At 35.8% G+C, this 27,801-nt stretch overlaps 1 protein-coding gene across 3 annotated transcripts in view; it reads left to right on the top strand.

Moving 5' to 3' along the window:
- Kdm4c (lysine demethylase 4C) overlaps positions 1 to 27,801 on the top strand; it is a 177,880-nt gene that overhangs the window by 28,323 nt on the left and 121,756 nt on the right. For all 3 annotated transcript variants that reach the window (XR_007977033.1, XM_052176666.1, XM_052176667.1), the window contains 2 exons: positions 7,736 to 7,850; positions 18,228 to 18,421. Coding sequence is in view for 2 of the 3 variants with exons in the window: in XM_052176666.1 (XP_052032626.1) it covers positions 7,736 to 7,850; positions 18,228 to 18,421 (309 nt within the window). In the remaining variant the exon portion in view is untranslated. The remainder of the gene's footprint in view (positions 1 to 7,735; positions 7,851 to 18,227; positions 18,422 to 27,801) is intronic.

The raw sequence follows: 27,801 nt of genomic DNA on the forward strand, positions 1-27,801 counted from the left end.
ATATTGTCACAATATCATGGGTGTTGTTTCCCTGTTCTATATACAAGACACAATTAGGCAGGAAATATCCTGATCCTTTGGGTCTTACAGTCTTTTCTTTTTTCAACAGTGTTCCTAAGCCCTAGGTGTAGGGTTGTGTTATAGTTGTATCAGTTGAGGGTTGGGCACTTCACAGCGATACATTCTCTACATTTTGATCAGTTGTGCCCTGTGTTGATGTACACCTGTCGTAAAAGGAAGTTTTGTTGATAGGGGTGAAACCTATACTTTTCTGTAAGTATAGGATAAGTATGTCGAATACAGTTAGACATTAGTTATGGTTTGCATTGCTGTGAAGAGACACCATGGCCAAGACAACTCTTACAAGAACAACATTTAATTGGAGCTGACATATGCTCAGAGGTTCAGTCTATTATCATCAAGGTGGAACATAGTGCTGGAGGAGCTGAGAGTACTACTTCTTCATGTGAAGGCCATTAGGAGAAGACTGACTCTCGTGGCTGGGAGGACAGTCTCGAGTAAACCACAACTCAGATTCCTCCAAGATCATGTCTTCAGCAGTAGGGACTCACTTTGTGCCCCTGGGAGGCAGCCAAGGGCACAGCAGCAGCCTCTGTTGTTTGAGAGTCTCTTGGAGTTCTCTGACTAACAGTGGAAAGGAAGGTTCCCATGTCCGGTAGTGCGGTTGCCATTAGTTTATGGCTCCTGATTGGAGCATTAGTACCCCCAGTGGTTTAACTTGTACATGCACACATGCAAACACGCACAATTTTAGGTAAGTATAAAATAGTATGATGTCAGATGGCTCTTTCAAACTTTCTTGGTATCATCCTCATATCCACCACAACCCTGTCCCTCCCTCCTCCCTGGTTTAAAGTCCCTCTTTTTCTGTTTTCTCATTTCCTTCTGCGTGAGTAGCAATATACACATTAAGTTTTGGAGCTACAACTACAGATAAATAGGGACATTTTGCATTTGTATTTTTAAGGTTTGGGTTCTCTTTTTAAAAAAGATTTATTTATTTATTTATTATGTATAAATACACTGTAGCTGTTTTTAGACACAACAGAAGAGGGCGTCAGATCTCAATTCGGATGTTTGTGAGCCACCATGTGGTTGCTGGGATTGGAACTCAGGACCTCTGGAAGAGCAGTCAGTGCTCTTAACTCCTGCACCATCTCTCCAGCCTGGGTTTGGGTTATTTTATGCTGAGTAGTACTTTTATTTCCATTAATTTCCCTCCCTTCCTCCCTCTCTCCCTCCCTCCCTCCCTCTTCACTCCCTCCCTCCCTTCCTTCCTTTCTTCCTTTCTTCCTTCTTTTCTCTCTCTTTCTCTCTCCCCCCCTTTTTTTTTTTACAACTAAATAGTATATATATATGTCTGTCATGTTTTTAGTTATTTATCAGTTGAATGAAATTTAGTTTGTTTCCAGTTTCTAGCTATTGTGAATAGAGCAACTGTCAACAGGCTATGCAAGTATCTGTGGAGTAGATTGGAGAGTTTATACCATGTAGTTATGTGGCTATGTTATATGATATATTTATTTTTAGCATTTATTTTCTACATAATTTTTGTAGTACAACACCAATTCGCACCTCTACTACATCCCCGCCAGCATATGTTGTCCGTTGTTTTCATGATTGTAGTCATTCTGATTATGGGAAGATAAAACTCGAAGTATTTGTCTGCCTGTCTGTCTGTCTGTCTGTCTGTCTATATCTTATCTAATCTATCATCTATCTGTCTATCTATCTATCTATCTATCTATCTATCTATCTATCTATCTAATCAATCGATCAGTCAGTCAGTCATTCATTCAACCAATCTATGTGTCTACCTACCTACCTACCTACCTACCTACCTACCTACCTACCTGCTGACCTAACCTACCTGAGACAGGGTCTTTCTATATAGCTTTGCTGTTATGGAACTTACTATGTAGGACAGACTTTGAACTCAAATCTGCCAGCCTCTGCCCCTTGAGTGCTGGGATAAAAAGCATGCACTATCACTTCCAGTTATCAAACCAGTAGTAATTTACATTCTTTGAATTGCTAAGATTGTAGAATACATTTTGAGATGGCTTTTGTTACCTGAACCTCACGTCTGGGTCTTCTGTTTGTACCATTTGGTAAAAATGTCTGTTTTCACGCCTGTACCATGCTGTTTTGTTACTATATGACGATTATATTAATATAGCTCACTAATATATCTTGTAATTTAGAATGGCAAATGCATTCAGCGTTATTTATTTGTTATGTGTTTTTATTTTAGATTGTTGATCTCTTCTTGTTTTGACTTCGGTCGTTTGGATGAATCTAGAATTTTATCCATTTCTTTCAGATTTTAATAGAATATAGGTTTTAAAAATATTTCCTTATAAAGTTCTGAATTTCCTTGGTGTCTGTCATAATATTTCCTTGTTCATTTCTGAATCTGTTAACTGGGTCCTTTTGCTGAGTTTGACCATGGATCTGTTATTCTTACTTATTTTCTCAAAAACCAAGCTATCATACTCATTAATTCTTTGTATTGTTTTCATTGTTTTTATTTCATTAATTTCTGCTTTAGTATCCACATACTAGATTTAAATTTTATTTGTTTTTATTTTCATAAGTTCTTAAGTAGTATTAGTAATTATTTTTTTGTGTATGTTGAGATATATGTATTTTAATTCATGGCCATAGGGATTCTTTTAATGTTTCCCAGAGATATTATTTTATTTTCAGATCTAGAATTTTTTAATTACTCTTATTTCTCTTATCCCATTCATCATTAAGTAACAAACTGTTTAATTTCCATAAGTATTTGTATTTACTAGAGATTTCTACCAATTTTCATACCAATTTTTTTATGAAGTTTTAAGATACAGTTTTTGCTCCAGAATATGGTCTATTTCAGAGAATCTCCCTTGTGCTATTGAGTATAATATACGTTCTTTCATGGTTGGCAGGGATACTGTAAAAGCCTCCATTTACAAAGGGACCATTGCTGTATGGTGTCATTTAATCCTGATGGTTTTCTGTTTATATTTTCTTCAGATTACTTTTCTATTGGGGAAAATGGGATATCAGTATCATTTACTATTACTCAATTAGAGTTAGTTTTATGCTTTCAGTTCTAATATGCTTTTTATGAAATTGGGTGAACCAGAGTTTGGTGAATGAATTCTTAGGATTGTAATTTCTTCTTGATTAATCATTCTCTTGATTAAAATGAAATGTCCTTTATCTCTTCTGATTAGCTTCAAGTCTATTGTATTGAATAATAAAGTAGGGACATTTGATTCCTTCTTGGTCTTCACGTGGACTATACTTTTCCATCCTTCCACTTTAAAGTGTTGGCTTTTAAAGTTGAAATTAGTTTCTTATAGACAAGGGAAAGATGGATTTTGTTTCTTACTCCATTCATGTAGCCTGTGCCTTTTGATTGGTGAAGTAAAGCTATTCATATTTAAAGGTACTATGGAAAGGTACAGGTTGATTGCAGTAATTTAATTTATTTTGTTGTTTATGTTCTTGCATTAGTATTTTTATTGTTTGTGGTTCTGTTTATACTTTGTATTTCAACAATTATAACTTCATCTTTTTTTCTTCTTAGCTTTGGCTATGTTTATTCCTCTCTTCTGTTATAAGTATTGCTTCTAGTAGTCTCTGCAGGGCTTGTTTGGTAGAGATGAATAATAATAATAATAATTATTATTATTATTATTATTATTATTATTATTGTATCTCATGTAGCCTTTGCTGTTCTGGATTTTGAATTCACAGAGATGGCCTTGAATTCACAGAGATTAATTATGCCTGCCTCAATTTTCTGAGTGGTAGTGGGATTAAAGATGTGTACCACTATGGCTGGCTGACATTAATTCTTTTAAGCTCTTGTTATTAGAAAAACTTCACGATGAAATTTAGGTTCTGTGTCCTGTGGTTTATATAGGAAGCTTTTATTGGAGAACATGTCTGTAGGACTGGTAGATCTGGGGTAAAGTATATTGCCTTGGCTTTTCATATTGTGATTTTATCATATAACCCAGCATAAGGACTTCTTTGCTAGTTGTGTGACCGATGTGAGGATCTAAACTGCCTCAGGTTAGGCCTGTGTTTAGGCTGTGTGGCTGAGGCAAGGTTTGAGGGATGAGGATGGCACAGGAAGATGAGGTTTTTCGCATGCAATTCACCAGGTTGTATCCTTGCATAGATGTCTGATATGGTTTATGCCTCTAGGCTGGATATGGTGCAGCCTGCTAGGTTTTGGTGGAACTGACTAGACTAGACTAGTGCACATGGTACACAGGTGGGGGCACCACTGCCAAGCCTGGGGCTTGGAAAGGCACTAGCAGCAACTGATCAGAATGGGCAAGCACACAGGATATGAGACTGCTGCCAAACTTGGGGGTTGGAAACAGCACAGGCAGGACCGACCAGACTAATTTTGGGGGCTGGAAAGGGAGTTCACCATAGTGGACCTGAGTACAGGGCTGGGGACCAGGACAGGCACTGTAGATTGGATTTGGCATAGGCAAAGTGGATGGAGGAGGAGTGGGGGGCAGCAGACAGGTCGTCTACCTGGGTCTGCCATGGTAACTACACGGTCCCTAGTAGCAAGTGGAGCTGAGAACAGTCTTGTCCCAGAGACATCATCTGTATTCTATAGAGCAATAATTAAGCTTCAGAGAAATTCAGCTCTCTCCCCAGGGATATTTAAGTTTTTGCATGTCAACCTTGATATTTGTAGTGGCTCTTAATTGTAATTAGAATTCTAGGGTTACCAAGGCAAGAGGAGGCTAGTCATGAGCCTCTCTTTTAGAACCGTGCCACAGTGAGTGAATGGTTCCGAGAGTGTATTATTGAGTCACTTTTGAGTAAATTGGCATTTGGAACAATGGTATGGCAGCATATTAGGATGGATTTGAGCTAGTATTCAGGAGATAGTCACTGGTAGTGCTTATTGAAAGTGGTCACTTCTGCGTAGTTTGAATATGCATTTCAGATACTTAAAGATGTAAAACTTTAACTAGATACTTAGAAATGTAAAACTTTAAAACACTGCCAAACTTTACGTTTTTATTATAGCATTCAGGCTTAAAATAATTCTCAATTAGCTATTCAATGACAGATTCTATAGTGCTTAAGTGAGCATACTGCTTATTCAGAGGATCTGAGTATAGTTCCCAGCATCCTTGATGAATGGCTCACAAACCACCTGTAATTCTAGCTCTGGGGAATCTGACAGCCTTTGGACTCCAAGAGCATTTACACACACAACATACATTCACAGATATTGATAAATAAATTTTAAAAAGTTCATATGTCTATGTCATATGTGTTCATGATGCCTACAGAGGCCAGAAGAGGGACTGGAGTTACAGACAATTTTGAGCTACAATATGCGGGCTAAGAATCATACCTGAGTCCCGGAAGAGCAACAAGTGCTTTTGACTACTGAGTCATCTCATGTGCTATGGCTCATAGGGATTTCTGCTTTGCTGCGCTTTCTTTCCTCTTTTATAGCTTTCCTTCATTATTTTATGAATTTATTTCTTTGCTTATTTTCTTCATGAAAAAAAAGGGGGGGGTATCTGTCTTAGCTACTTTTCTTGTTGCTGTGACAAAATACCCAGATAAATTAAATAAGTTAAATTAAGGAAGAGGTGTTTGTTTAAGGTTTCAGAGGATACAGTCTCTAGTGTCTGAGCAAGCCATGGGCATCCACGGTCAGAGCAAAGAGCCCCTGGTGAAGGCTGGTGCTCATCTTGCTCTCTCTCTTTTTTTTTCAGTCCTAGGTGGAATTTTCCACATTTAGGGAAGGTCTTCCCACTTTATTTTAGGTAACTTCTTTTAGACATGCCTAGAAATTTATGTTTTTAGTGATTCCATATCCTGTCATGTTGAATTTCATTATATCTTTTATAAAAATATTACTGCTTAGAATATAAAATAATTCAGAGAACTATATTTCTTTAATTATTTTGTGAAAGAAAACTTCTTTTAAAGGCATTTTAATGTTTTTCTTTTATTGTGTATGGATGTTTTGCCTGCATGCAGGTCTCTGCATGACTTGTATTAAATGGCTGCAGAAGCCAGAAGAGGGTGTTGGATCCTCTGGGATTGGAGTTACAGTCTGTTGTGAGCTGCCATATGGGTAGTGGGAATCAGACCCAAGTTTGGGTACTAGAAGCCAAACTTGGGTCTTCTGCATAGTGCTCTTACCCACTGAGTTCTCACTCTATACTTTCTCCCCCATACATAGGATTTTATGTAGTTCAGGCAGGCCTGGAAATAGCCAAACCTGGCCCAGAACTCTTGATCCTAATGCCTCTGCCTCTTGAATGTTGAAATTATAGGCATGTGCCATCATGCTCAAGAAGTTAATTGTTAATTTTAACATTTCTTTTTTTCTTTTTCTTTCTTTTTTTTGGGGGGGGGGTTCTCTATGTAGCTCCGTCCTAGGACTCACTCTGTAGACCTGGCTGGCCTCGAACTCAGAAATCCGCCTGCCTCTGCATCCCAAGTGGTGGGATTACAGGCGTGTGCCACCACCACCTGGCTAATTTTAACATTTCTTATCTCCTCTTATTCCAAGTTGGCCTTAACTTTTGATGTACCTGAGGTACCTTATGTTTTTCCTTCTATCCTTCAAGTGCTGAGTTTATAGGGATGTGCTACCATGACATATTTAGGTAATTCTGGGGATTTGTTAACTCTGGCATCCTATCTGATAGATAAGCAGTTTACCAAGGAGCTGGGTTCCTACCTTCAGTCTTAATTTAACTTAACAACAACAACAACAAAATGCAATGTGATTATAGTTTACAGATACATAGTAATCTCTAAACTGGTGTAGTCAGTGAGGAAATATTTTACATTATCAAATTGAAGGGATCTAGGATCACTTAATACAAGTCTCTGTGCATGCCTGTGAGAGCTATATTAGATTAAGATGGAAATACTTACCTTAATTGGATAGTGCCATTTTATGGGCTGTGATCCTATACTGGAATAGAAGGAGAGCTGTACTGAAAATTAGCATTAATTTTTCTTTGATTTCTGAGTGCAGATGCAGGCAGATCTGCCCTCTGAAGCTCAAGCTTCGTTGCTAAAGTGACCCCTCCTTTTGTCAGTGTATTTATCATAGGTATAGGAGTAGCTCTCACCCATGTGTTTCTAGTTATGCTACTGTGCACTTGCTCATTTGTCATTGTTTGCATTTCTGTCCTGGCAAGAGGAATTTATAAATTCAGATCAAGGGTCTATAAAATTTTGACTTGATATGTGATGAGAAATTATGCTCTGGAAAGATTGTGCTAGTTTATTCTTCTACTCTAAATAAGTTTTTTCCTTTTTTTCCTGTTAATATATTAGGCAGCACGAATCCAATAACTACAGAGTTATTTTTGCTGTCTTAGAATTTTAATGTTTTTTCTCAAATTTCTATAGATGTTTTGTCTACATAAATTTGTATAATGTGCTTATATAATTGATTAAATATTTTAGAAATATTTTAAAAAGCTAAAGAATTATGCCTTTATTAGTATGTTTTGGAAATGTTACTGATTAAGAGTATAAGAAGTTCTATAAAGCTTAAGTATAAAATCATTTCTATATTACTCATTAGCTTTGATACCATGGGAGTGTACAGTATTTTTATTTAGAAAGTAAATTAAAATAGATGAGTAGAAAACCTTAAAATTGCCTTACTAGTTTGTGGTTTTTACTTTTTAATTTTTTATAGATACTGTACTCCAAGATACTTGGATTATGAAGATTTGGAACGCAAATACTGGAAAAACTTAACCTTTGTGGCACCTATTTATGGAGCAGATATAAACGGGAGCATATATGATGAGGTATATCTACACTTATGTTGTGGTTTTTAAAAGATGTTTTGTGATATTGCTTTGTTTTCTATCTTTAGATAGCTTAGAAGTATTCAATCATATTTATTTTATTCATTATATTTTATTTATTTATTTTTTTGGTATCTGTACTTTTTAAATAGAGAAAATAAAATAGGATTTTTTCCTTCTTTCTTTTCTTCTTTATTCCCTGCTTGTGGCTTACTTTTTCTGTTTTTTTGTTTTTTGTTTTTTGTATTATTGTTGTTGTTTATCTTAAGTTATGTGCATGTGTGTGTATCTGTGGGTAAGGATATGCATGCTTGTATAGAAGGTTGTGGAGGTTAGAGACATTGGATTCCTTGGAGTTTAAGTTACAGGTGGTTGTGAGTTCTCTGATATGAATAGTAGGAACCAATTTCAGGCCCTCTAGAAGATTAGCATTCACTATTCATCACTGAGTCATTTTTTCTGTCTCTTCCTATCCCCTTTGCTGTCTTTTGAGCCAGTGTCTTAGATAGTTCAGGCTAGTTAAAACTTGCTGCTTAACTGAGAATGACTTTGAACTTCTGACCATTTTGCCATGCTACAACTGACAGATGTCAACTAATTTATAGGATATATTGAGGTTGCTATCATTTCCCTATCATATAGTTATTTATAGTAATTCCTTTCCTCCTATATATAGGATATAGTGATAAATTACTCCTTTAGGGCTAGAGATGCAGGTCAGTGACAAAACTTGCTTATTTTGTGTAACATCACATTTTGCAGTTCTGGGTTCAGTTCCTTGGACTATAAAAACAAACAAAAATTAAATGAATAAATGAATAATAAATAAATGGAGGAAGAATAAATTTCACTGTGTAGTTAATAAGTGAGTAAATTGTAGGATATTGTAGGATATTCCTAGTAAATATTTTGTTCCTCAACAATCTTCCTTGTTCTCTGTGCATTGACATTCATTGCTAACCCTTGCCTTAGTTTCCTTATTAAACATTGTTTCTAATTCTCTGAGGCGTTGAAATTTTGGTGGGGATTGCATTGAATATGTATACATCATTTCACAATATTATTATTTTTTGTTTTATAAGCATGGACAGTCCTTTCATCTGCCAGTGTCTTCCTCAATTTCTTCCTACCTCTTTTGTTTTTTGTTTTATTGAAATTTATTTGTTTGTTTGTTTATTTATTTATTTATTTATTTATTTCATGTATGTGAGTACATTGCTACTCTCTTCAGACCTATCAGCAAAGGGCATTGGATCTTACTACAGGTGGTTGTGAGGCATATGGTTGCTAGGAATTGAACTCAGGACCTCTGGAAGAGCAGTCAGTCTTCTTAACCACTGAGCCATCTCTTCAGCCCCAAGATTTTTTTTTTTTTTTTTTTTTTTTTCTTTTTCTTTTTCAATACCGGGTTTCTCTGTATAGCCCTGGCTGTCCTGGAACTCACTCTGTAGACCAAGCTGGCCTCAAACTCAGAAATCCGCCTGCTTCCGCCTCCCAAGTACTGGGATTGAAGGCGTGCACCACCATCGCCTGGCAAAATTATTTTTTTTTCTTTTTTTTTATTCGATATATTTTTTTATTTACATTTCAAATGACTTCCCCTTTTCTAGCCCCCCCCCACTCCCCGAAAGTCCCATAAGCCCCCTTCCCTCCCCGTTCTCCCACCCATCCCTTACCACTTCCCCGTCCTGGTTTTGCCCTACCATGATTGATCTTTTGAGTCTGGATTACCTCACTTAGTATGATGTTTTCCAGCTCCATCCATTTGCCTAAGAATTTCATGAATTCATTGTTTCTAATGGCTGAATAGTACTCCATTGTGTATTTATATTTTAATTTAAGATTATATTTTAATAACATTTCTCTTCCCATTTCTTCCTCCCCCCCAAAAATCCTTCCATATGCTCTTCTCTTCCTCAAATTCATGTCCTCTTTTTCATTGTTATTGCATGAATATATATTGTATGTATTTGTTTATACATTTGTATTTTTAAATGTACCTAGTTGAGTCCATATAATGTCACTTATATATATGCTTTCAGAGCTGCTTTGCACTGGGCAACCAATTGCTGTGCTTTTTCTTGGGGAGGGTCGTTTCTCCCATTCCCAGGACCTCTAAAACCACTGAGCCATCTCTCTATCCTCCTAAAATGAAGTCTTAAAGTTGTTTTGTTTTACATTTTTATAATATCTAGGAAATAATAGATATATTTAGAGATATTTTGGTATGTTCTTCATTTTTGTCTAATTCTAAGTGTGTGTGTGTGTGTGTGTGTGTGTGTGTGTTTTGGATTTCTTGATTTTCTTAGTGGCTCCATTTCATTACTGAGTAGTGTGATGTTTACTATCCATGACTTTGCGAGTTTTCTGTTTTTTCTTGGAATTGATTTCTAACTGTATTTCATTATATTCAGAATATAATGAGATCATTTTAATTTTGTATTTGTTGAGACTTGCATATATGTATTTTTTTTTTTTTTTTTTCCAAGACAGGGTTTCTCTGTGTAGTCCTGGCTGTCCTGGAACTCACTCTTGTAGACCAGGCTGGTCTTGAACTCAGAAATTCGCCTGCCTCTGCCTCCCAAGTGCTGGGATTAAAGGCGTGCGCCATCACTGCCCGCTGACTTTCTTATATTCTACTGTATGATCTTTTTTAAAGAAAGTTCCACATGCTCTTGAGATGGATTTTTTTTTTTTTTTTTTTTTTTTTTTGCAGTGTTTGGATGCCATGTTTCATAGATGTCTGTTAAATCCATTTGACCTGTGATGTCATTTAATTCTACTACTTCTGGTTTTTGTTGGAATGTCATGTTTGTTTATTTATTTATTTTAAAGATTTATTGATTGATTGGTTGATTGTATGTGAGTACACTGTTCTCTTTTCTTCTCCCTTCGGCCCAAAGATTTATTTATTTATTATATATAAGTACACTGTAGCTGTCTTCAGACACACCAGAAGAGGGCGTCAGATCTCATTAAGGATGGTTGTGAGCTCACATGTGGTTGCTGGGATTTGAACTTATAACCTTCAAAAGAGCAGTCAGTGCTCTTAACTGCTGAGCCATCTCTCCAGCCCTAGGAATGGCATGCTTATTGCTAAGAGTATTTTGATAGTGAAACCATGAAGTGTTAGAATTAATCTTTATGTTTAATTGTGTTTTATATTTAGAATTATGTCCTCAACAGATTTTCTTTAATAAATATGAAGTAAATTTTCATATTTCTTTGGACCAGTTTTAAATTTAAGTCTATTTTGTCAGACATTTAAATAGAGACACCTGCTTATTTCCTAATTCTATTTGCATTCCAAGAATGACCTTTTCTATTTTTTCACTGTTAGGGTCATGTCTGTCATTTCTGGTTCTCCAGTGACAAATAGACGGATGCTGTGGCTTGTTTATTTGTTGATTTGTTTGCCTGCCTCTCTGTCTTCCTTCCCTCCCTCCATCCCTTCTGTCTTTCCTTCCTTCTTTTCTTTTCTTTCTTGTTTGCTTTAAAAGTTAATCTGTATCTTGATTAAAGTTAATTAATACTCAGAATAATTATTGAAAGGTGTGTTCCTTTTATTTGTTGTTTTTATAGTGTTTGCTGTTTCCCTAATGCTTTTTTGTTTCACAAATATGTTATTTTTCTCCTTCATGTAGCTATTACATGTCTTTATCATTCATCCTCTTGAATATGAAGAATTCTTTATAGTATCCTCTGCAGAGCTGGCTTGATTATGAACTATTTAATTTCTCCTTCAGTCATGATAGGCAGATTTCCTGGGTATTATAGTCTGGGTTGGCACTTGTAGTGTTCTAGAATATGCAATGCATATGGCTTTCTTCCTTTTAAATTTATTATTCTGGTGGTCCTGCATTTGTATGTGACTTGATGGTTTTCTATTGTAGCTTTTATATACATTCTTTGTTCAGTATATTTAGTGTTTTAACTATGGATATGTCATGGAGGTTTCCTTTTCTTGTACCAGTTGCTTTTTAAAAATACCTTTTATATGTGAATGAGCCCTTGTTTCTGTAGGTTTTGAATTTTGTTTTTTTGGTTTTTTTTTGTTTCAATTATTTTTAAAATGTTTTCTATTCTTTTGATATAAATTAACTTCTTAGATTCATGAGTTTGAGTTTTGTCGTTGCCCATTTTTCTACTTCAGATTTCTAAGGATTGGACCTAGGACTTCATACATGCTAGGCAAATGTGCTACACTGCACCACATCTCCAGCTGATTTGCTTTAATGATGCTTGCAAGGGTTTCCTGTTCTGTCATGTTTTAAAAAATTTATTATTTTCTTTTGGTGTACCAATTCCTCTATCTTGTTCTAAAACGTGTTTTCACTTGATTTTATTGAATTTTTCATTTCTACCATTATTTCATTTGGTGTTTCTACAATATTTGTCTTTATTGAATTTCATTCTTATATCCTGTATTGACCTCCTTGTTTATACAGTTGGCTTTGTTTCCTTGTAATTTATTCAAGTGTTTATTCTTATCCTTCATTTTTCTTCTTTTTTAAAGATTTATTTATTTGTTTGTTTAATGCATGTGAGTATACTGTAGCTGAATTGAGACACACCAGAAGAGGGCATTGGATCCCATTACAGATGGTTGTGAGCCACCATCTGGTTGCTGGGAATTGAACTCAGGACTAAGAACTCTTAGCCACTGAGCTCTCTCTCCAGCCCCCATCCTTCATTTCTTAAACATATTTTTCATTCTTTTCTGTTATTTGTTTAGTATCTTTTCTGATCTCTTATCAAACAAGGGACATTTTATTGGAAATAGTATATTTTAAGAGGAGTCATAAGGTATTTTGTGTTCTGTTTTGTATTGGGATTTATACATTAAAAGGTAGTATTTTGACCCTCACACCCCCATATTGCACTATGTGTGTAATGCTTCATTGGAATTAAGTTGTAGTAGATTTTTTATATTGTTTTCTTTTGTTAGACTTTTATTCAGGTCATAATGGTCTATTCCCAGTCCTTCTGTGCAACAATAGTCATTATCCACAGGTAGATTCATAATGAAATAGAGTCGTATTCAATTATACAAAGTCATTACTTAACCACTAATTGCTACATGGACTAAAGGGACATTGGTAGGTCTGTGTCTATCGCTATATTAGATTTTGTGTGTATGAATGGAATAAAAAGAAAATAGAAAGAAGGAAGGCCAGCACTAGTAGTAGGACTAGTGATGAGTTTTGGCATGATAGAGGCCAAATAGGGGTGGAGGACATAAATAGGATAAGGGACTGCAGCAAATGTCATGGGATGAGAGATGTTTGACTAACAGATTGGAGAGAAGTAAAGCTATGCTGTCTGATAGGGCAAAACAGTTCCATCTTTCAGGAGCCCTGAACACCAGTTTCTTGGGAGCATAAAGAAGCAAAAGGAATAAACAAGAAGGGAGTGAGGTATAAAACAAACCAAAAAGAGAGAGAGAGAGAGAGAGAGAGAGAGAGAGAGAGAGAGAGAGAGAGAGAGAGAGAGAGAGAGAGAGAGAGAGAGAAAAGAAAGAAAAAGCAATACAGAGCAATAACAGAACAAGGCTGAGGTGGCTTGATGAAGTGATGCTGGAATATTACATACAGGCCTGGAAGGATTACAATGTAAGGAAACTGACTAGCCTGATTTGTGGTCTCAGGATTCTTTTCTTTTTCCTATCTGTTGGGAGTGTTCTGTGATGTCTTTTGTGATCTTCCATATTGGATCTAACTTTGGCAGTTCAGATTACTGGTATCCTGATGTGTGCACAGTGCTTTGTAGATGGAGCTTCATATATATATGGTCAAACATCACAATTTCTTTCTAGGCATCCCATTGTGAATGTTCTCTGCATCCCTATGCAGCCTCTGGCAGTATTCTGCAAGATGATTGGCATCTGAGTGAATGTTGCTCTTGTATACTTTGGTTTTGGCCAGGTTACCGATTACTGATTTATTAAATGTTCAGATCTAGCTCAAGTCTTCCCACCCCACCATCATCCTCCTGTGGTTTTGCAGCATTATGTTTGTCAAGTTTACTATGTAGTCCTGTAACACTTGGTGTCAGCGTCTTGAGAATCAGATTTCTAGAGGTTCTCAGTCTGCAAAGGCACTACTGTATCAAAAGCCCTTTAAAAATGGTCTCTTGCTTTTGTTTTGTCAAATGCCAGTGCTGAGCTCTGAGTGGCATTAATGGAAATGGAGTGCTTATATTAATGACTTATTTGACAGTATTTAACTATTTTAAACATAAACATTTCTGCTTATTTCTTCAAGAAGAGGTGAACTCAACTTACTAATTTCCCAAAAGGAAAGTAAAGCCCCGTGATTTATATGTTATTTTAAAGATCTACAAGTTCTATTTGTAGATGTATAAGAGTTAGGTAGGTGTATTGACACACAAGGAAGCAGGGAGATTTCTGGTGAGTTCTAGGCTAGCCTTTTCTACATTGATCGAGGATAGCCACAGCTACACATAAAGATACCCAGTCTTTAAAACAGCAACCAACAACACTAAACCAGCCAACAAACCAAAGAGCAAAATCCTATAGTGATTATTTCTTTGAGTTTTAAACTAGCATTTTTGTCTTAATTGTGTGTATATGTGTGACCTGTGCACACCACAGGATGTGTGCTGAGGACAGCTTGCAGGAGTTAGTTCTTTCTGCCATTTGGTTCTCAGGGTCAGGTCTTGAGGCTTAGTGACACTCACCTTTACTCTTTTTTTCTTTTTTTTAAAAATAATTTATTATTTTCTTTTATTCTCTTTAAATCCCTATCATCATCTTACCAACCACTGTTACTTTAAAAAAGTAGACTGCATGTTTGTATGTCTATGAATGTTCTACTTGGATTTAGCTATTTCTAAGTTTTGATGCACCATTCTTTTAATACAATACAAAACAAAATGAAACACCAAGAAAAACCAAAGAGACCCTAAGTATTACATTACTGAATTTCAAAGTATTGGGAGATAAAGAGGAAGAATTTTCATTTACTTTTTTTTAAAAATGTAAATTATACATTGATCAGAGTTGATTTTCTGGCTTTTGCTTGGCCACGTTTCTTCAGAAATAGAGCCAGCTCTGGTTAGAGGTTTTTAATCTTGACTCGGATATCCCTGGCTTTTTAGGCATGAACTTTGGGATCCTGAGTAAGTGATACCTTTCTTACAATCTTTTCAGATGAAATGGCATTAAAGGACACATATTACTTTATTAGGAGAAAATGAGATGACATAATTAAAAAATTATGATATTGTATGCTCTACCTTATTATTGGACAAAATAAGTCACTACTCATGACTAATTACAGAAAAACAATGCAGAAATCCATGGGCTTTAATGATAGTCTGTAGTACAATTTGATAACATAAAAAATTTTATTTTGTATTTGTTCTTGTAAGTAGAAGTCCTCCCTACATCTAGCTGTTCATAATTTTTCTTCTGTCTGTCAAAGTTTGGCCAAGCCATGACAAGTGTTTGATTAGAAGTCATTGCCTAGGAAAATGCATGTGTTATTTTTAGGAAATAGTTCACTGTCTTGTCAATAAGAACTTGTTATGTGAGGTGCCTGGATGGTTTCAAATCTAGGGGGTTTCAAATCCCCTAGAACTGGTGTTAACAGATTGTTGTGAATCACCATGTGAGTGCTAGGAATTGAACCTAGGTCCTGTGGAAGAGCAGTTATTGCTAATGCTGAGCCATCTCTCCAACCTCACTTTTCTGCTTTTTTTTTTCCACTTTTCTGCTTTTTAATAAAAAATGTTTTAAAAGCATAAACTCTTTGTGGGCAATATATTTTAATATTTATATTCAATGATGAATATTCCAAACTGCCCATGCAGCCAGCAATCAGGACATAGAAATAGTGCCCACTGATGTGCTTTTTGTAGGCCTTCTTTATATTTGAATTCCATTACTTTCTGAATTGCTTGCTGATTTAACTTGAGCATCACCTCTCCCCCCCACCTCTCTTCTTTCCTCCCACCCCTGCTCTCCCCCAGCCCCCCATCATTCATTCACATACAGGCACTTTTTGTGTATCCTGTGCTTTATGGCTAATATACATATAAGTGATTACCATGCATGTCCTTTTGGGTCTGGATTACCTCACTCAGGCTGATCTTTTCTAGTTCTGGTGTCCTTGTAGTATTGTGGAGCATCTTTTGGTATAAGCCTAGGGGCATGTAGGTGGTTTGGAAGGTGGTCCTCAAGCTAGCAGGACTAAGGATAAGTTTGGATAGACTGGCATGGAGAACCTGAAGGAGAATCTAATTCCCTTACATGGGCTACAACCTAGTCTGGCAGCAGTGGGTCCCTGGTAGAGAGAGGTTCCTATGGGGTGACACAGTTAAAAAGAATTGAAGGTGGGCTAGAAGGAAAAAATGAATGGGGCTTTCAGAAGAATGGGGTGGTCTTGGGTATGCAGTAAGGTGCTCGGTGCACTATTGCACCATTAGGAGATGGAGATGGATTGGGAAGTAATATTTCTGTGCGCAGAGTGCAGCAGGACTAAGGATCCTTAGGTGATTTGTGTAAGAATTTCAGTTTGTTTCTTATTCTTATGGTCATTCAGTTTAAAATGGCTCCTATAATGATGCTTATTTATTAATTTAGATTAGTTTCTTCTGTAAAGGTTTTCACATAGGTCTCTTACTAAAGAATATGGACTAAGTTGGACTTGATTTAAGAAATGGGATACTAGCCAGGCGGTGGTGGCGCACGCCTGTAATCCCAACACTCTGAGAGGCAGAGGCAGGCAGATTTCTGAGTTGGAGGCCAGCCTGGTCTACAGAGTGAGTTCCAGGACAGCCATACAGAGAAACCCTGTCTTGAACCGCACCGCCCCCCCCCCCCCCAAAAAAAAGGATACTATAAATACAAGAGAAAATCTACATAATTTTATTGAACTTTTATGAGGCCTCTTAAAATTAAATCTGCATTTTTAAAGTTCCCAGCATAGACCTTCAGTTGTAAATAGAGCAGTTATTTAGGAAACTAAAATGTTTAAATACTTTCTTCATTTTTTTTTTTTTTTTAATGCTTCATCAGTATTTTTCCTTATACCATTGTGTTAGGAAATGTGATTAGCTTATAATTAAAGAATTATTTAAAGAGTGAAATGAAAACAAGCCTAAAGGTTCTTAGGGTAAAAGAGAAATGATGAGTTGTCATTTGTAAGGCCATTTTAATACTATACTTATTAGGGAGGCCCTTTTAATTCATATAGAAGATTTTATACTCCTTTGTTATAGTACTATGTGGAGATTAAAATGGATTTTATAGCTTTCCTGTGAATTGACATATATGTGCCCAGTTTTGGATATTGAACTCTGACTATGAGTAAAGAATTGGGGGATGACAATATAGTTTACTAAAACATTCTACATAGCTGTGAATTACAGTAAATTAGTTACTGATTGGTACATTCTCTTAAAATCAGAATATTTTCTTATTTTTAAATGTTTCTAGTATTATTTTGCTTTTATGAGACAACAATCTGTATAGCTAAGGCTGGCCTGAAACTTGCTATGTAGCTTTGTTGAATTCATCCTCTTGGCTGCAGTTTCCAAAGTTTTGAAATGATACACATTTACTCCCATTCCAGCCATCTTTAATGAAAACAAGCGAACAAACATAAACAACAGCAAGCTCCCCTTTAGTTTTATGAGTCATTTTAATTATTTCTTTTCTTTATAACCAGCTCTATGGGCTAAACAAAACTATTCCAATAATTTTACCAGAATTTAGATGAGTTGTTAAAAGCTGAAATTATATATATAAATTTTTTTTCAATATATGCTGTTATTGCTTTTTGAGGAATACTCTGAGTACAGGATCTTTGATTTGGAAAAATGTGATTTTTTTTTTCCAGTAACATGAAATTTGTAGGACATAGTGGGTCATATGCTACAGTGAAATGGACATGACCAAGGGAGAGCTAGCAGAAGGTGTTTTTTGCTGTTGATTTCCTAAGTTTATGTTTTATGCTGAACAGGCCCTCAAAACTAATGTGCAAACATGAAACAAACAATAAAAATTTCAGCCCCTGAATGTAAATGCATGCCAATTATCACTATCATATTTTAGGTTAGCTACTTTAAACTAGGATTATTCCTTTAATTTTATTGAGAATCATGCAGTTATTAGTTGTAATTTTACCTTGATAATTATATATAAAATATGTTAATAGTAATTTTAGAATAATTTTAATAATAATTTAATGTAACTTTTGAATAGTGCTATATTTTCAATTTTTAAATAATAAAATACACAGTGTTTTATTATTTATCAGGTAGTACCTGATAAATAGCTTTTTGATTAGTTAGTGCTATTTTCTATTTACTAACATTTGGTTTTGCTCTGTTTCCTCCCTCTCTTGCTTCTAGGGTGTGGATGAATGGAATATAGCTCGCCTAAATACAGTCTTGGATGTGGTTGAAGAGGAGTGCGGAATCTCCATCGAGGGCGTAAACACCCCTTACCTCTATTTTGGAATGTGGAAAACCACGTTTGCGTGGCACACGGAGGACATGGATCTCTACAGTATTAATTATCTCCACTTTGGGGAGCCCAAGTCTTGGCAAGTCACTTGTTTAATGTTCTCATCCATTGGAGTTGGGGATCACTGATTGTTGTTCATTATTGATGAGAATTGACTTCTTTGATAGAGTAAGTGTAAGGCAGTTCGGGGTTGTAATCATATAATCATTCTTTTCTTTCGAGAAGCAATTTGAGCCCAGGTGTTTCCTGTGGGCATTCTGTAGGCTGTGGATTGCTAAATAGTCTTGGTCTTAGTAGTTAGTGAAACACTTTTACTTCTTTGAACATTTCTTAGAAATTATGTTTGAGATAGGCGTGAACAACTTGACTTATTGTATGTAGAGACTTAAATAACCTTGATAATCTATTGGATTTCTTAGTGACGAGCCTCGGTTGGTGTGTGTGTTAGAAGGACAGGAAACATGTGTCAGGGGCCTATTAGCACCCTCTAGGACATAGGATTGGTGAGGCTGGCAGCACACTGTATGTGCAGTATGGTGATGGGGTTTTACTTCTCACCACAGGGTAGCCATGAAATCATAGTAATCCTCCTGATTTAGGGGTCTGCGTGCTGGGGTTCCAAGTATGAGCTTCCAAGCTGGTTTGATATGTAGTTTGGCTATACAGCCCTAGTCGGCCTGAGTTCATTGTATAAATACATAGGTCATAGGCTTGCAGTAATCCTTTCTACGTCTGCCTTCCACATTCTGGGATTTGAAACATCTTCTATTTTTCTTTTCTTTTCTTTTTTTCCCCAGTAATGACTTTTAAAATGTATTAGTGTAAAGTGACTTTTCTTCCACATTCATTACCTTTTTTGTAATTATCAGCTTATTGGTAACACTGGTATCCTTGTAATTTGTTTTAAGCCATCTTCAATTTTAAAACATATATTTGATTTTCTTATAATTTATTGTATTTGCAGGTTATCATACAGACAGGGGCAGGTATTTCATATTTTTGTTAATATGGGAGATACCATGCTTTGTATGCTCTTCAGGGGTACTTTCCAACATGGAAACACTTGTATCTCACATAAGAAGAAAATAGCCTCTTCCAGACTCCACTTTGAGCACTTAGAATGCTTTGCATGTGCACATCCCTGTCTTGTCAGTCCTTCTCCTTGTATGATTTATGTTATTTTAGTAAGAACTAAAGTGAACATCTTATTGGTCATAAGGTTTTTTTTTACTTATTAAAACTTTACTATAAAAACCTGCAAATAAAAAAATTATCACACAGTGAAATTACCTGGACCCAAAATCTATGCATCTCAGTCACCTTCTATACAGAGAACAATCACTCTAAGTAGCTTCACATTGGGTTTTATACTTTATCAAATACGTTTTAATGCACCTTCCTACCACTGAAAAGTCTGTGCTTGAATTGAAACCAGGAACTGAACTAGTTCAGTACTTACTTTTCTGACTCCTGTCCTTTACCTGCGTATTCAGTCCCTCCCCATGCCCTAAGATTTTCACTCTCTTGTTCTTCTTCCTTTGTTCCTTTATGCTGTTCCATACCCACATGTATATCTGTTCACACACATAAGACTAGAATCTGCTTGTGAGTGAGAACACATACGTGTTTTCTTTCTGAGACTGTATGACCTCACTTAATATTATACATGCTAAGTTCTTCCATGTTTCTACAAAGTTTGTGATTTCATTTTTCTTTAGAGGTGAATAGTCTTTTGTTTTATTAATGTACTATATTTCTATTATCCATTTATCCATCTGTTGATGGACAATTAGGTTGGTTCAATTTCCAGTGTATAAAGCACCAATAAATATGGGGTACAAATAATGTCTTTGGAAAGTTATAGTGTTCTCTGGGTATATGCCCAGGAGTGAAGTTTCTGTTCATCTTAGTTTTCCACAGTAATTTTGTATCTAGTAGAATAGGAATTTCGGGGCAAAGAAAATTTCCTTTACTAGCATTTCCTGTGAGAGTGTTAATTGCTAGAGATGAAAGAATTTAGATGGTGACTTGAATCTTTCATTTGTACACTGGGTTAAAGAAAAAAACAATGAGTAAGAAGTTTTGAGATTTAGTTCATAGAGAACAAGAATATATCTAAAATATGATATCTACAACCATAAAAGGTTTTCCTAAATAGCTTTAGAAAACACGTATAGGGCTGGTGCTATGGCATAGCTTAAAGGGTAAAAGTGAGTTTTGTCTCTCAAACTCATATAGTAGAGAACAAACTCCAGCAAATTTATTCCAGCCTTTTCTGTCTCTGTCTGTCTGTCTCGCTTACACACACAGAAACACACACACACACTCTCTCTCTCTTACATACACACCCACACACAGATCAATAGGTATAATAAAATTTCATTACATAGTATGTAGCATACTCTATAAGATAGTATATTATGAATAGTATCTTAGGGATTAAGTACCTTGTTGAACTAGTGATGTATGGAGTTTGTAGTCTAACCATTAAATCAGTAATAACTCTTGCTTAACTTTTTTTTCTGCTTCCCTATTCTAGTTAGCTTTAGACTCATTAATACATTCTATTTGCAAATGTTAAGCCTAATTTGAAATGATAAAATCTATATTCTTTCTCTGTTTGGTGAGAAGAAAATATACCAGAAATTAGTTACTGTTCATAGAGATTTACCCACTAAATATGAAAAATAGACATTTAGAAATGATGTCTATATCAAAAACTTCCTTGTATACCCTGTAGCACACTTCTCTAAAACATGCATCCATGAGCTCTTGTTTGGTCCTGCCTCTCTTCTCGCCTGCCCTTCCTCTCTTCATTTGGACTGTTTACAGATTTGCAGGCCGTCTTTGTGTATGGACTAAGAGAGTTTTTGTGTGGTTCTAGTTTAATGTCCTGAAGCAAACACATGTTGAGTTTTTTTAACGTAAGTTGCACAGAGTGTGGCTACACATGTCTTTAATCTCAGGATTCAAAAGGCAGATACAGGTTGATCTCTGGAGTTCTTGGCCAGCTTGTGAGTTCAAGGCCAGTCATGCCTGCATAGTGAGACTTAGTTTCGAAAGAAGAAAAAAAGTAAAAGTTCTAATTCTTATTGTTTTTTTCTAAAATGAGGTAGCATATACAGTATTTGAAATAGTTGGTCAGTGACAAGATTTTTATTCAGAAACTTCAAAATTTTATATTAAGCATTCTTAAAAAACAAAACTAAAAGCAAAGTGTAGCTAACTTTTGCTACTCCACCTATTGCCCCTGCTCCCTGCCAGTTTCATTACCTATCACTAGATTACTAGATAGGAGAGAAAGAGTTTAGGGGGGAGGGAGGGAGGGAGGGAGGGACAGAGGGAAGGAGGGAGGAAGATCCTTGACTCTAATTTATTTCTTCTTATTTAAGCATGGCTACTAACAAACCACAAACAACTCCGCTGAATAACCGACAACCATCAACCCTACCTACTGGGACTCTAGCATTTATATATCCTCTAAATGTTCCCAGAATGCTAACTGTCTCACAGTCACAGAAACTGTCTGCTGCTGGCAAAGGCATGCCTCTGTTGAACACAAGGCCAGTTATAGTCAGCTGCTGCACAGCAGCCACATATCCTCACACCTGGGAGTAAACCAAATTCTTATAATATTTCTGTTTTAAAGAAGCCACACTTGGAGAATTCTCACTACACTAAAGCAGTATCAGGTAACTAAGGTTCCTTCCTCATAGTGTTTAACTGGACTACCAATCCTTCAGTGCTCATGTTCTGAGTGCTGGGATAAGAGTCACACTACCGGGGCTGGAGAGATGGCTCAGAGGTTAAGAGCACTGACTGCTCTTCCGAAGGTTCTGAGTTCAAGTCCCAGCAACCACATGGTGGCTCACAACCATCCTTAACAAGATCTGACGCCCTCTTCTGGAGTGTCTGAAGACAGCTACAGTGTACTTACACATAATAATAAATAAATAAATAAATAGATCTAAAAATAATTTAAAAAAAAGAAAAAAAAAAGAGTCACACTACCATACCTGCTTCACTAAGTATTCTTTATACTTCCCACATTGAAAATTGTGTGTAAATTCTTCTTTTGGATTCTTGTAATGTCTTATTTGCTGTACTTTGACTTATATTAACATATTACCTATGAAAACCACAAGAAGCCTGCTACATAAAAATAAAATATTAAATCTCAAATCTGAATCCATAGGGAAAAATGACAAAGTTAATGAAATTTAAGTGTATTTTATGGTTACAAAGAATTACACCTGAAAATCAGCAGGATACAGTACACTACAAATAGCTTATTTTCTCATCTCTTTCTATATCGTTTTCAGACTATTAATCTTGCTGTTTCAGTAACAATTTCTAAAAGATGCATGGTATTTAATCTCCTTTTACAAAAGGAGGGTAAAATTGTTTTCATTGTATAGAAGCATGTATAGTAGTGTTTTTAATGGTTTTATTAGGTTTTAATAGGGTTTTAAAAATAGTTTTAATAGGTTTTTAGATAGTTTTATGATCCTAAATATGTTTATTTTTATTAGTTTATCTTTTAAGACATAGGGCTTGGGAAAGCATATGTCTTTGTCTCCATTTAATTTAATGACATTATTAAGAAGAGCTATTTATTGTTGGGCAGTGGTGGCGCACACCTTTAATCCTAGCACTTGAGAAGCAGAGGTAGGTGGATTTATGACTTTAGGGCTAGCCTGGTCTACAGAGTGAGTTCCAGGATGGCCAGGGCTATACAGAGAAACCCTGTCTTAGAAAAAAAAAATCCTTCAGAATGGCCTAGGATGAAACGACAGGACTCGGCCTTTATCATTTATGCTCAAGTAGTCCTATGCATTGCACATGGGGCCCATGCTTCCTCAGGGAGTATATTCTTTTAGAAGAAATGTGAACTTGGATGCCAGTGATGTGGAGTCATTTGGGGGCTGGAGGGATGGCTCAGTGGTAAAGAGTCCTGACTGCTCTTCCAGAGGTCCTGAGTTCAATTCCTGGAAACCAGATGGTGGCTCACAACCATCTACAGTGGGGTCTGGAGCCCTCTTCTGGTGTGTATAGCTGCAGTCTACTCATAAAATAAAAATAAATTTGAAACTGTAACAATCACATCTATGGGATCTACAGTTGCTCAGTTGTTCAGTTTGTTTTTGATATAATTTATTAGGAATATGCTATAATTATATCATAAATGAAATATGCTTGAATCTTATGAAACTTGTGTAATGTTAAGTATTTTACTTTTTGACTCATGTTTTTATAATGAGAAATAAGAAACACCAAATGTCTCAAATTACAGGTTCCTTTAGGAAGCAGATTGATGGCTTTGTTTTTTGTTCTTTCCTGATTATTTTAAAGGTGAATGTGCCCTTGAAGGAGATAGAGGCTCCTTAACCTGGTCACATCATCCCTTTTGTCTTCTTCACAGTGATCCTTGGGGACATGAAGCTGGTAATGGCTATCAGAAAGATTTGAATAGGGAACCAGCTATTTCATCCTTTGTGTTTCTTTTTGAAGTGATGACCTAGTATCTGGACTTTCTCATTTCTAACATGCAGGCAATAGAAAACATAATACTGTATCAGCACATGCTGTTGTGTTGTAAATGCTGGATAAATGTTAGCTGTAGTGAACTGCAATCAGATTTATTGGTTGACCGTTGTCTCTTTCAGCCTTTTCTGAACTGTAGAGCATAAGTCAAACATACAAGTTTGTGGCTGTAATAGTGGAGAACATCATGTTAGGATGAACTACAACAAATAGACCATAAAGTCTTTGGCTTGATTTATAGGCCATGACTATAAGTAAAATATCACCTAGCAGAACTATAAATAAAGGAGCTAGAGAGGAGAGGAAGAGAGGGGCACCCCTCCCTGTTACTTTTATTAACCTGGAAGGAGTTCTTTGTGGCCTTGGCCACTACGTATGGCAAGAAGATGTCCATGATAGAAATACCAGCAGTGCTTATGAGTATGAGAGACTAGTGGTGACAGCAGCAGTGACAGAGTTCTGGTTAGTGAAAGAATGTTTCTAAGTAAATTATTGATAGTTCTAGGACAATTAAAGACATGAAGGAGATACTGAAGGACCAATCTAAAGCAATGAAGCTATTCTATGAGCAGAACTAGTAAACAAGCAAGTGTTCTGAAGTAACTTTGAAGGAAGCATGAAAAGGACATTCACAGAAGATTTAAGCCAGCAGTGGATGGAGTTATATAGTATGTTTTGGAAAATTTAGCTTTTTTCTGCCAAGAGCTTGCTATGTCAGTCTAATACTATTCAGTTAAAACTATTTTTTTTTCTGTTTTAGACTTTACATGGTTGATACTATTTTAAGTACCATTTTATTTTATTTTATTTTATTTTATTTTATTTTATTTATTTTTTTTTTGAGACAGGGTTCTACATTGACAACCCTGAAAATCTCTATTCTAGGCTAGCATTGAACTCATACAGATCTGCCTGCCTCTGTCTCTCAGGTGGTGGGGTAAAAGATGTGCACCAGTACTCTCAGTGAGTCTAGTTTTTTTTTTTTTTTTAAATAAACAGTTTTTGAGAATTTTGTGCAGTGTGTTTTGAGTATATGCAAACACACTAGATCTTCCCAGATAGACTCCTTCTTCCATTCACACCCTAACTTGGAGTCCCTACCCTATTCCCTCCTGGTCAATTTGTGCTGCTGAGCTATTTTTGGATGAGTTGTCATTTACTGAAACATGGTGGAGGTATCATAGAAAATTGATCTTGTCTTTCCCAGCAGGTCAGAATTGTCAATAGCTTCTCAGCCCAACTCTTCTTTCTATGGAGGGGCTTGATTTGGTTTAGGCTTGTACTAGTCTTGAGGCTGTTACAAGCACTGCGAATTTGTATGTGCAGCTATCTTGTCCAGACAACACTGGTTTCTTCTCACTCTTAGAGTCTCTTTCTACTTCCTTTTTCACACTATGTATAGAATCATGTCATCGTCATATAAGGATACCTTGATTTCTTTCTCATTTGTATCTTTTCTATCTCCTTCACGTCACTTAGTGTGTTAGCTAAAACTAGAAATACTGTGCTGGGGTGCTTACAAATGGTATTAAATTCCTAGTATTGACTGGAGATGAAAACATAACATTCCAAACTTTATAAAATAAATATAAATGAAAACAGTCATGAGACGAAATTTTGTAAAATTATGTCCCTATATTAAGAATAGTTAAAGATCTCAAATTAATAACTTAACATGCGCACCAAAAGGCCAGTGAAGAACAAGAATAATAACATCGCCCAAAAGTAGATGGGAAGTGCTAATCAAAATCAAGGAATGAAATAGAAACAGTAGCAAAACATAAAGATTTAATGTAATTTTTCAGTTGGTTTTTTTTGAAAAGATGAAGATTGACAATCGTTTCTTCAAATTAACTGAAAGAAAATACAATCTAGTTAAATAAAATTATAAGTTAAAGAAGAAACATTAGACACCAGGGAAACTCAAACATTCCTAAGGAAGAAGAAATAAATAAATTTCTTAGTAAATGATCTACCAAAGTATAATCGAGGTGAAATCAATGATAAAGATTTATAACTTTCAATAAAGTAGTGTGAGCCTGGCCTTTAATAGCTGACCCATCTCATATTTGTGGGACTCCTAACAGTGGTAGAGGGGTTGGTTGTCATTGATTCTTTTGCCTGCTTGGGGAACCTTTTCCTTCTACTGAAGAAATATATAGAAAAACATGTTAAAATTAAAGATTATCATGGAAATTAGACAGATAAAATGATAGTCATAAAGATAATTCTAAGTTTATTGAAGGTGGAATTATAAAAATTTTCAGATAAAATTAAAGATTTACATGGAAAATATTTCTGTTAAAATTCAAAAAATATATAGACAAGCATGTTAAAATTGACTATTTTATAGAAAATTTTACATATTGGAGATGGAATTAGAAACATTTATGATAAAATCAAAGATTTACATTGAAACATTTCTGATAAGATAGAGGAAATATATAGAAAGACATTAAAATTGAAGATTATCATGAAAAATAATGCAGATTAAATGGTTGACATAAAAATATGATAAATTTTTTATCACTATTGCTCTGTAGTAATGTTTGAGGTCTGGGATACTCATTCCCCCAAAAGTTCTTTTACTGTTGAGAATAGTTTTAGCTATCCTGGTTTTTTTGTTATTCCAGATGAATTTGAGAATTGCTTTTTCTAACTCTATGAAGAACTGAGTTGGGATTTTGAAGGGGATTGCGTTGAATCTGTAGATTGCTTTTGGCAAGATGTCCATTTTAACTATATTAATCCTGCCAAGCCACGAGCATGGCAGATTTTTCCATTTTCTGAGGTCTTCTTCGATTTCCTTCTTCAGAGATCTGAAGTTCTTGTGGTATAGGTCTTTCACTTGTTTGGTTAGTCACCGCAAGATACTTCATGCTGTTTGTGGCTATTGTGAAGGGTGTCATTTCCCTAATTTCTTTCTCAGTCTGCTTATCCTTTGAGTATAGAAGGCTACTGATTTGCCTGAGTTGATTTTGTAACCAGCAACTCTGCTGAAGTTGTTTATCCGCTGTAGGAGTTCTCTGGTAGAGTTTTTTGGGTCACTTAAGTATACTATCATATCATCTACAAACAGTGATAGTTTGACTTTTTCCTTTCCCATTTGTATCCCTTTGACCTCCTTATGTTGTCTCTTTGCTCTAGCTAGGACTTCAAGAACTATATTGAAAAGATATGGAGAGAGGGGACAGCCTTGTCTAGTCCCTGATTTTAGTGGGATTGCTTCAAGTTTCTCTCCATTTAGTTTGATGTTGGCTACCGGTTTGCTGTATATTGCTTTAACTATGTTTAGGTATGGGCCTTGAATTCCTGTTCTTTCCAAGACTTTTAGCATGAAAGGATGCTGAATTTTGTCAAGTGCTTTTTCAGCATCTAATGAAATGATTATGTGTTTTTTTCCTTGAGTTTGTTTATGTAGTGGATAGTATTGATAGATTTCCATATATTGAACCAACCTGCATCCCTGGGATGAAGCCTACTTGATCATGGTGGATGATCATTTTGATGTGCTCTTGGATTCGGTGGGCAAGAACTTTATTGAGTATTTTTGCGTCAATATTCATAAGTGATATTGGTCTGAAATTCTCTTTCTTTGTTGGATCTTTGTGTAGTTTTGGTATCAGCGTTATTGTGGCTTCGTAGAACGAGTTGGGTAGTGTTCCTTCTGTTTCTATTTGGTGGAATAGTTTCAAGAGTATTGGTGTTAAGTCTTCTTTGAAGGTCTGATAGAATTCCGCACTAAAACCACCTGGTCCTGTGCTTTTTTTTGGTTGGAAGGCTTTTTATGACCCCCTTCTATTTCTTTAGGGGTTATGGGTCTGTTTAGATGATCTATTTGATCCTGATTTAATTTTGGTAAGAGCAATAGTGATAAAAGCTGCATGGTATTGGTACAGTGTCAGGCAAGTGGAT

This window comes from Apodemus sylvaticus, chromosome 3 (assembly GCF_947179515.1).
Source record: "Apodemus sylvaticus chromosome 3, mApoSyl1.1, whole genome shotgun sequence".
NCBI classification, from domain to species: Eukaryota; Metazoa; Chordata; class Mammalia; order Rodentia; family Muridae; genus Apodemus; species Apodemus sylvaticus.